General features: G+C 40.5%; 1 protein-coding gene across 1 annotated transcript; it reads left to right on the top strand.

Moving 5' to 3' along the window:
* Nucleotides 1-1,179: 1,179 nt before the first annotated feature.
* On the top strand, nt 1,180-10,520 carry LOC123500107 (39S ribosomal protein L18, mitochondrial-like). The gene is made up of 4 exons (XM_045248773.1): nt 1,180-1,678; nt 4,208-4,382; nt 8,690-8,921; nt 10,263-10,520. Exons 1-4 carry the CDS (start codon nt 1,633-1,635, stop codon nt 10,422-10,424), a joined length of 615 nt encoding a protein of 204 aa, XP_045104708.1. The 5' UTR covers nt 1,180-1,632; the 3' UTR covers nt 10,425-10,520.
* Nucleotides 10,521-11,207: the final 687 nt, after the last annotated feature.

An 11,207-nucleotide genomic window follows, 5' to 3' on the forward strand; every position in this document is an offset into this window, starting at 1 on the left:
CCAGTGAGGTGTACTGTAAAGCGTCAGTCAATGTTGTGTCCCAGTGTCGCCAGCAGGCTGTCTTGAGGTCAGTCAGGAAGTCTGTCTGGTCAGTAGCTAAGTCAATAGGGAGGGTGGGTGTGTGCCTCTGCTGCTGCCCTGTCGGCCACGGTGTTACCTATGACACCAACATGGGAGGGCACCCACTGAAGGTGGATGGTGTGTCCTAGGGAGGTCAGGTGGAGGATGAGGTGGTGAATTATAAGGGTGAGGTGGTGGTGGGAGTGTGGGCGGTGGGATTTTACAATCTGGAGGGCAGAGAGTGAGTCAGAGAAGAGGGCTATTGAGCAGGGGGCAACAAGGGTGGTGGCAAATTGAAGGCCCTCTTTTATGGCAAACAGTTCTGCTGTGGTGATGGAGGCAGTGGCCGGTAACCTCCAGGCAGTGGCAAGGGACCTGGAGGGGATGTATATAGCTGCACCGATGGATGGAGGGGTAGCGAGGCGGGAGCCGTCGGTGTAGATGTGGAAGTGGGTGTGGTACCGAGAATGGAGGAGTGAGATGAATAGAGTTCTGCCCTGCACTGGGCAGCCGGTTTTGAACCATTGTGTGGGTGTATGAAGTGAGACTGAGGAAGAGAGAGGGTACCAAGGGCCCAGAGGAGAAGTTTTTTCGAGGATGAGGAAAGGGGGAGAAGAGTCACCCGGAGAGTTGCAAAGAAGGAGAGGGCTCTATCTACAAAGGGTGTGTGGGCTTGATAAGGCAAGGGGCCATGAAGTGGCTCCCTGCCGTGCCGCAGGAGGAGGGAGTGGAGGGCATGACATCTAGGGGAGGAGGCAAGCTTGGTGTAGGTCCGGACAAGGAAGGTGAAGCGTCTGTGTGACAGGGAGGGGAGGGAAGCTTCTGCCTGAAGGGCACAAACTGGGGAGGACTTAAAGGCTCCCAGTGCAATACGAAGGGCTGAATTTTGTATGATATAATAACTGCCCTTCCCCTCTGGAGTTCATGGTAACGAGGTCGCCGACGCCGTAGCCAAGATGGCTCTCTTCGCAGTAAACATCTTGCCACTGCCCCTCCCGCTCTCCACCGCTAAGCGCCTCATTACCGGCGTCTGCCACTCCACCTGGAACAGCACGCTCGAAGATGCCCTGTGCACCACCTCCATGGGCCAATATCGGACTGACTCTTTCCCACAGCCTTGGATACGGCAGCACTCCCAAGTGTTAGATGTCGCCATCACAAGCCTCCGGCTGGGCCACACCACACTCAGTGGTCACCTGCATTGCCTACGTCTGTTCCCTGTTTATCCAGAAGTCTGTCTCCTGATCCCTTCTGTCTTTGGTGTAGGACTCCCACTGCACTGCACTACGCTCCCAGTCCCGGCTTTTCGCCTGGGCATCACAACACTCGACTTGCCCACTCTCCTGCTGCGGCTTCAGGCGTCCACCCCTCTCGGCAACCTGCTGTCTATCGCCTTACCTGTGGCTTCTTGAGGAAGACCGGCCAACTACCACGCCTGTGGTACGCACACAGGACCATCCCAGGGCTCATAAGGATCTACAGATCTTCGCGGCCCAAACACCAAACAACAACAAGTTACAAGTGTAGCAACTTACCAAGTGCTGGGTAGTGGTGGTGTGGTTTGCAGTCAGGATGCAGGTGTTTGGGTCTCTGTGTCCTCGCGGTGTACGGGTGTTAGGTAATATGCCAAGTTTTCCTTCTTGTTCACACCTAACAAACAAGAGCTCTTAAATCATATGGCTTGCCCCCTGCCTGCATAATCATATCAAGTGATCTTTCTTTAATGTGAAGATTACTACAAATTTATAGGACACCATGATTTCATAGCTGGCAGTACCGTGTGTAATACGGTAAAAAATTTAATACTGTAGAATAAGGCCTTCCTGTTGCCACCAGCCCCCTCCCACACCAACAAGCTTGGGTAAATTTCCAGAGTTTCACCACATTCTCTTTTCTGGACGAAACAAATTTTTCTGGTAGATTTCGGCTTGCTTTTAATTAATTTACCAGTTGTTTTTGGCGCAAATCACCCAGTTTTTTTTTTATCACCCCCCCAAACCTAACCCAACCTAACCTAACCCAACCCAACCCAAACCCAACCTAACCCAAACCTAACCCAAACCTAACCCAAACCTAACCTAACCTAACCACCAAAGATACGATTAAATCTTTTAAATTCGGTATCGCCATTATAAATAGGTTGCACCTTATAAATATGGGATTCAAAATACTCATAATGAGGAGCTCTATCTCATGAGGTGGGTAAAAAACACTTACCTGTACGTACAGTCTCGATGACAAGTAGGACACTGCACCACAGTAGGTAGAATGCCGTGATCACGTAAAAACTGTACGGATTTAGCAGAGTCCTCGAAAAACTCAGCGATAACTTTGAAGTAATGCCTGCACAGTGGGATATCTTGCCTCAAACTGAATTCAAATTCATACCGCGAGCCTCAAGGCCACCGTGATTGGTTGAATAAATTATGATTTTTTTTCATTGGCCACTTTCAAACGGAAGTAACCAATCAGCGGAAACAATAGCTCAAACAAAACGAGTCACTAATGTTGGCCCGCGCGCTAGCCGCTGCTCTGGGTCGAGCAGCTCTCGCGCCAGTCTGCCTCTGTTCTATCGACTCAGGAGTGAGATCGCCAAAAATACGATTAAATCTTTTAAATTCGGTATCGCCGTTATAAATAGGTTGCGCCTTATAAATAAGGGATTCAAAATATTCGTAATGAGGAGCTCTATCTCATGAGGTGAGTAAAAAACACCTAGTGGAATGTGGTGAAACACTGGAATAATACCCAAGCTTGGGGACCTATTGGGAAAGAAGAGATATTGGGGTAAGAAAAGCTTAAATAGATCCAAATTTGTAATTCCTAAAAAGTATAAGAGGTCATATTTGGCTAGATTGGAAAGAATACATGAAATAGCAACTGATGAAATCTAACATAAACTAACTAAATTTAAAGCCTATTCTAACTTTACCTATGGAGGGGGGGAAGGGAGTACCTTAACACTCCTCATCAGTTACAAATCCATAATAGACTGGTAAAGGCTACTGGAACAGTAATAATGTTTATTAACATATGCCAGAAGAGCAAGAGGTAGAGAAGTGGGGTGCCATGTGGTGTAAAACTCTAGCAAAGTTAGGTTGCAATCAGAGCAGCAGAGTAGGAACTGAAGCATGTGTGCCTGCATGCCATGGATGAATGGCAAGGAAAGTATATCTAATAATAATTGAAAACTGTAAATGCTGTTCAAGCAAGATATATTTAACAGTATCATATACAATACACATACAACTAGTGTAAGTAGCATATAAGAAAAAAAAAAAATAATAATAATAATTAAGTGCTTGCACTACATACTTAGGCATATGCCTATATTATACAAAAAAGTTCCAAGGTTCAGTCTGACAGAAACTAGGCAATGACTGTTTAGACTTTGTGAGCCAGTTCAAATTTCAAAGTACTGTCTTGGGTGAACATTGCACTTCAAGAGATTAAAACTTTCACAGACATATAGTATGGTAAGAACGCTACCCAAGTATATAAGTGTGGTGTGTGTAAAGTGCAAGGCCTTATTCTATAGAAAAATTGTAGCATTTACATATAATACCATCACCTGTTGAATTAAGCAGTTACTGGAAAACCCAAGCTTTCCCCTGAAGGACTTATCTCCTAGCTGGGTGGAGGGAGGTATAAGACCTGTTTTTGGGACTCCACATATTCCATGCAGTATTATTCATGATAAGTTTTCCTTTCCACAACAGAAAGGGCACTTGTGAAGATATTTGGTGCTGTGGTAGGGGTAGGTGTGACTGGCCTGCCATTAAGAGTTGCTGGCTATACATTTGTTATAATGTTACATTCATGTATATATGTCTCGTGTATCCATTGAAATAGTTCATAGGTGTCTGATGTGGCAATATATTAAGTAGTACTACCTGAATAGGTTACTACTGACATAGTTGTAAGTTGTTTATGGTATATCCATACCAGGATATACCATATTGCTGGTATGTAAGAGTGGCCATTCATATTTAAAGGGAATACTGTCATTTGTGATGAATTGTTTACTAAATTATGCAGACATATTATTACCAAGAAAATATTGATTCCAACTATTAAAATATGTTCATTTAATAATGTCAAGAGTATATAGAAATAAGTAAATTAAATGTCCTTTTTTTCATTGCAGGTGTACATTCTAGAGTACCAGTGGTGAGTTGTGTGAGAGGCATCAAACATGGGGAGAATGATGCTATCAATCCTAACTTTGTGAACCGCAACCCTCGGAATATGGAAATGCTGCGGTTAGCCCGGAAGCCTGAGGGATGGAATCTAGAGGCATCATCTTGTATATATTGGTACAAGTAAGTGTTGACAGTGTTTGCTTCATATGTTTGCTTACTTTGTGTGAAATTATCCTGTTTATGGATTTGTATATATAATTCTTTTTTTCTTTTCATTGTTAGCAATAATAAGAAAATTATTATTATTATTATTATTATTATTGTTATTATTATTATTATTGTTATTGTTATTATCATTGTTATTGTTATTGTTGTTGTTATTTTTGTCAACATTATTATTATCATATACTCTTTACAAGATTTCATGTCTCAATAGCATTAATGAATTACACTAGTTTACACAATAAGTTATCATTTATTTTTAAATTGAAATCTGTTTCTACTTCAAGCTCAATTTTTCAAAGAAATACATACACTGCTGGTCAGAGTGGAAGGCACGAAAGGGACCATGACTTCCAATCTAACCAAATTTCATTCATACAGTGGGATTCACTGTATGTCGCTATCTGACAATTCTGCAGCTCTAGTAGTCAAAGTAGATGATATGTTTCCTTAGTTAATGTTCGCCTGTGGTTCGTGTGCTTGAATTTGAATTTTCTTTCACCCCCCCCTCACGGCCCCTTTCTGTGGATACGTGAGCTTACCATTGTGCCCTGTTACCACCTATTATGGGACCTAGGAAACTAATTAGTAAGGTCCAAACCTCAATCATTTGTGCATTAGTGAGGAAGAATAAGTCAAATCTAGAAATTGCCGTGAACACTGGCATAGCTCTCAGAACTGTTCAACGTTGGACCAAAATTCATCGTGAGGGAGGAAGAGACATTTCGCCACCATCTTACAAGCCTGAAGGGCGTAAGCGCAGTGTGAGCTAGATAACTCTGAACATTATTCGAAGACAGCTAGAGGCCAACCCTCGCATACACAGCAAGGAACTTAAGGCCAGGAACCTCTTTACTGGCTGAGGTAAGTGAAAGGACTGTACGGAGATATGTGAAAGGCGACATGGGATACTGCAGTTGCCAGTTTCAAAATTTTGCATCACACATGGTCACCTTAATAGTAGGCTTGCATTTTGTGTCTCAGTAAAAAGATTGGGACTCAGGTAAATGGCATAGGGTATTTTGGTCAGTTGAGGCAAACTTTCAGGTTACAGACAACCAGAGAAACTGTGTGTACCGCAGACCCAGTAGTAACCGTTACGATCCACGCTACACAACACACACATTAAAACCCAGATTCTTTGATGATTGTTTTTCTTACTATGGTTTTGGAAAATTAGTGTTTTTGCCTAAGAATGTTTGTATGAACCAAAATAACTACTTTGAGCTAATTCTAGATGAGTTAGATGAGTGTATGGAAAAGTGCAATGCCGATACCTTCATGCAAGATGGTGCACCGTACCATACAGCAAAGTTAATTGTTGACTGGTTTGATTTCTGCAATGTTAGCCTTTTAAAACCTTGGCCCGCAAATTTGCCAGACCTTAACCCTATAGAAAATCTCAGGGCATACATAAAACTGAAGCTAAAGGAGAGAGATACCTCCTCCCTCCCACGCCTCCAAGCCACTATTCAGGACATATGGGACAATATTGATGCTCAGTATCTCCACCACCTGGGTGATTCACTTCACAAGAGACTCGAAAAGGTCAAGAAGGCACAAGGGCATCCTATCAATTACTAGTTTAGGTTAGTACCCTCATTGAAACATATTTTCTGTGTCATTAATCTCCTTATATATTCAGATTTTGCCATCTAGTGAGTAGGAGCCTATAAATACTGGTAAGCCAGTCTCCTTCCCCACTTACCTGTTGGAGGAACAAGTAGCAGGACCACTGTGGTCATTTTTTTAACGTTTTACATGTGGTTTTACAGTGCCCTTATATATATATATATATATATATATATATATATATATATATATATATATATATATATATATATATATATATATTTTGACTCATGGCAACCATCCCCGACTCCAAAGTTGCTGTCGCGCACCTCTCAGTTCTTCTCTAGTTTCTTTTTCTTCTTTTCAATAACAGGAAGTGGAAATGCAATTTCAGCACAAAGCACAGGTTGAGGTATAAGTGGTATGGTTTTGTTGTGGTTTGTTCTGATTAGGGTTGGTCTTGGTTGCTAGGCTGTTTGCCTAGCATAGCAAGAATGCAGGCAGCTTGTGTGTGATAGTGTTCCTGGTTTTGCACCAAGAACCATGGCTTGCATTCTGTGTGCCATAGGCCAATGTGATACCCTCTTAATAAACCTCTTTGGTGCCATTATAAGTTTCTAAATGAAAAACTACAGACAGAAGGCAGAAGAACGTTTTTCTCACGACTGAGACTAGGGATCCAGTTTACCAGAATACTGTTTTTTTTTTTTTTTGTAATACTGGTACTATCGCTGTCAGAACGGGATAATGACGACAGCGGGAAGGGAGAGGCCAGTGCTTTGTTTACAGCCATGTGTGCAGCTGTTTTGATTAACAGATATTTTCACCACTAATAATCCTTTGGTGCTATTGTAAGTTTCCAAATGAAAAAGTAGTACATACAGAATGCAAGAGAATGTTATTTTGATGACTGCAGCAGCACGACTGGCAGAAGGGGGTAGGAAGAGGCCAGGGAACCTTTGTTTACAACCATGTGTGTTGGCATTCGACTACCAGGTGTTTTTTTTTTTTTTTTTTTTTTTTTCAGTATTAAATGGAATGGAACTTTTGCATTCGAGTATTGAAAAGTTTGACTATTAAGACGTTCGAGTATTGAGTCTTCTCTGTACTTCAAATGGGATGATTTTATTTAGTAGGTTATACACTTTCCATCATTTAATAGAACCAGCTGTTAAGTTTTTTTTTTTTTTTTTTTTTTTTTTTACGTAGGGAAGAGGGCCAGCCAAGAGCAAAAAAAAGAAAGTTAGAAAAAAGCCCACTTGAGCGCTGGCTCTGCAAAGAGTACAAAAAGTGCCAAAACTGTCAGCCAGAATTAGGGGAGCAAATGCCTCGATACCTCCCTCTTAAAAGAAGACAAGTTGTAGGAATTTGGAAATACAGATGCAGGGAGGGAGTTCCAGAGTTTACCAGGGAAAGGGATGAATGACTGAGCGTACTGGTTAACTCTTGCATTAAAGAGTTGGACAGAATAGGGATGAGAGGAAGAAGAAAGCCTTGTGCAGCGTGGCCGCAGGAGGAGGGGAGGCATGCAGTTAGCAAGATAAGTAGAACAGTTACCATGAAAATAGCGATAAAATATAGAAAGGGATGCAACATTTTGGCGGTGAGAAAGAGACTGAAGACAGTTAGTCAGAGGAGGGGAGTTGATGAGACGAAGAGCTTTCGATTCCACTCTATCAAGCAAAACTGTGTGACTGGAAATCCCCCAAACATACGAAGAGTACTCCATACAGAGACGGATAAGGCCCTTATACAGAGTAAGCAGTTGGAGGGGCGAGAAAAACTGGCGGAGACGCCTCAGAACACCTAATTTCATAGAAGCTGTTTTAGCAAGAGATGAGATGTGAAGTTTCCAGTTAGGTTAACATTATGAGCAAAGGACAGACCGAGGATATTCATTGTGGAAGAGGAAGACAGTTGAGTGTCATTGAAGAAGAGGGGATAGTTGTCTGGAAGATTGTGTCGAGTTGATAGGTGGAGGAATTGATTTTTTGAGGCATTGAAAACTACTAGATTTTCTCTGCCCCAATCGGAAATTTTAGAAAGATCAGAAGTCAGGCGTTCCGTGGCATCCCCGCGTGATCTGTTAATTTCCTGAAGGGTTGGATGTCTCTGAAAGAACGTGGAAAGATGTAGGGTGGTATCATCAGCGTAGGAGTGGATAGGGCAAGAAGTTTGGTTAAGAAGGTCATTAATGAATAATAGAAAGAGAGTGGGTGACAGGACAGAACCCTGAGGAACACCACTATTAATAGGTTTAGGAGAAGAACAGTAGCCGTCTACCACAGCAGCAATAGCGCGGTCGGAAAGGAAACATGAGATAAAGTTGCAGAGAGAAGGATAGAAGCCGTAAGTATTGAATACTCACAATTATCATTGGAGAGATGAAGAAAAAGACAATTTAAGAATAAAAGCTTAAATGATGATTCAATACTATAGTGAGAGAGTCATGCCAGTGATAGCAATGACCCTCAAAAATGCACAATTGAGAGGTATTGAATATTTTTTTGTGAAGTTAGATTGATTTCTCAAGAAAAAGGATAAATCCACATCTAAAGATGGCTGCTCATAATAATCATGTGACATCATGGATTTCATATAAGTAGTTGGCTCTAGTGACATCTGTATCAACTCTTATGTGTTCTCTACATAGCCCTTAAGAATAGCTACTTTATGGTGTTGTTACTTCACAGATTGGTCCTAGAGAAAAGCAACAGGCACTCCACAGGCTGGGTTGAGCACCACACTGGCACCCCTGTTGTCGCTGCTTCCACCCGAGAGTGGGCCATCAAGCACCATCTGTACTCTACTACCGATATCAATGCTATTTACAACATAGGGCGTATTCTGGCGAGGCGGTGCTTGGAGTCTGGTATTACTGAGGTGTACACCGAACTGGACCAGTATGCTGAATCATCTAGAAAGGTGCGATTTAAGGACAGAAACAAGTGATCACCTTCAATATATAGATATAGAGTATTATAATTTTCTTGATAGTTTTCTTGATTTATTAATATACTTGAGAAGCCATCCTTACATATGTTCAGGTGAGGTGGCTCAGGTTGCTGATCTATTGACCTATTTTTAACATCGTCAGGAAAGTTGACACTTGAATATCTTAGTCATCCATTTCTTTTTATCTTTTTTTTTTTCATATTAAAAGAAACCTTTGATAACTTGCATAATGCAGTATTTATATCTCAGAATAGAGAAGAAATGAAACAAGATACAGGCACAAGAAATAATGATTTCAGATGTAACTTTGCCTGTGTGTCTGTTTTTCTGTTACTGTTATTGTTTTGGAACAAGTTTCATGTTGATTTGACAGGCATTATCCAATGACAACTTTTTAAGGAGCTGCTTCTTCCTAAATTAATCTCTTTTTGAAGTAACTTTTTCTGATAAGCCTTTTCTAGATATATTTATGTAGCTTGAGACATTCTTTCATCTAATCCTTTTTTCCTCATATCCTTATTGACACAGTCCTTTCTACCTGATCCAAGGTCTTCCACTTCTGTGTGTTTCTCCCTCACTTCCATTTCCAAGACTTATCTTGCAACATCAGATGACCTTGTTTTCTGAACTTTTTTTGACTTCAATAGGTTTTACTAATCTTATATACCTATTTTATATCATGTTTTTTTTGGTCTTGAAGCTTCGCTTATTTTTTTTATCTGGATGATTGCTGATTTGTATTTTGAGTCCTTTCTGAGAATTTCATCCCATGCCTTTTGGTCTACTTGTTTAAAAAAAATTTACCTGTCATTTTCATCTTTTCTCTATGGCTATAATGTTCTCATTATTATTTAGCTTTGCTACACATTTAGAACTCATAACATGTTACTCTGTGGTTCCATCCTTGTACATGAATTGCTTCCTATTATTCACTTTAACTTTGCCTTAAGTTACACCCAATGTAATATCCCATGCCCCTCTCTTATGACAGTGAATCTTGAATATGCAACTGTATTCCATTTTTAATTTTTTTTTATTAATTTGCACTAAGTAGACCTATATTTATGATCCTCATTAATTAATTTATTTTGATCAAGATTCTTCTAGATAATTTACAGTTGTCTATAGTTTATTCACCTGACAGTTTCTTGAAGCATTCCCTATTTTCTTAAGTTCTTATTCAGTGATCAAAAGTGAATGAAGATTATATCTTGACTTGCCCCTAGTTATAAATACTTCAAAGAGTAGACTGTCAGAGTTATAAGCTAGATGAAATGAGTTTATTGCATCTTACCTTACAAAATTCCTCAGATTCAGAAGTTCTTGACTGCTATGAAAGTGGGTGGTGTGGAGCTAAAGGAGCCACGCTTCATCCATGAGCGCAGTGTGGGGATGTTTTCCCCCCGCAGGTCTGCACTTCCTTGGCAAGTGCAGGAGGAAGTAATTTCTTCACCAGCTTCTCCTGTCTTATGATAACTGATTTTTCAAAATTTTGTTTCTGTACATTCAGTAAATTTTTATTTGTTGTTCAAAGTTCTGTTTGGACATTCAATAAATTTTATTTGTAGACATTTTTTTTCAATCCCATTTTTACTAGAAAATCATTAACTAGAATGTGGGCTTCTTCTGCAGTGACAATTGACTATTTTTGTAGATTTTACATGGCACTACACTAATACAACTGGAGACCTGTCCATGTTTAAAGGCAATAAATTTGTTGACTAGTTGTATTTATCCAATGCTGTTTGTGTGTGAGTATATGCTTATGTTTGGCCTGCAGTAAGGCCTGCCTATTGGAAGAGGAATTTAAGACTTCATGAAAGGGAGAAGTATGTTATGTGAGCACATCATGGTAAGTTATGATGTATGAATATGATTCACTAAAAGATATATGTATGTGATAAACTAGCTATATGGTGAATGAATGTGGTGTATTCTTTTGAATAAATGGCATATAAACATGTTATACTTTACCATTTAGTAAACTTGAAATACTACATGGGAAATCAACTATGACTGTCATAGTAAGTGAACATGGTATACTATAAGATAGATGGAGTGATCTATATGACAAATGGGCATCTGTCTCTCTTTTTTTCTGTACATTATTACAACAATAACGTTATCAATCATTCTCTCTCTCTCTCTCTCTCTCACACACACACACACACACATCACAACCGAGAGGGCCGGGTTCGAGTCCCGGGAAGCGGCGAGGCAAATGGGCAAGCCTCTTAATGCGTGGCCCCTGTTCAC

This window comes from Portunus trituberculatus, chromosome 50, assembly GCF_017591435.1.
Source record: "Portunus trituberculatus isolate SZX2019 chromosome 50, ASM1759143v1, whole genome shotgun sequence".
NCBI lineage: Eukaryota > Metazoa > Arthropoda > Malacostraca > Decapoda > Portunidae > Portunus > Portunus trituberculatus.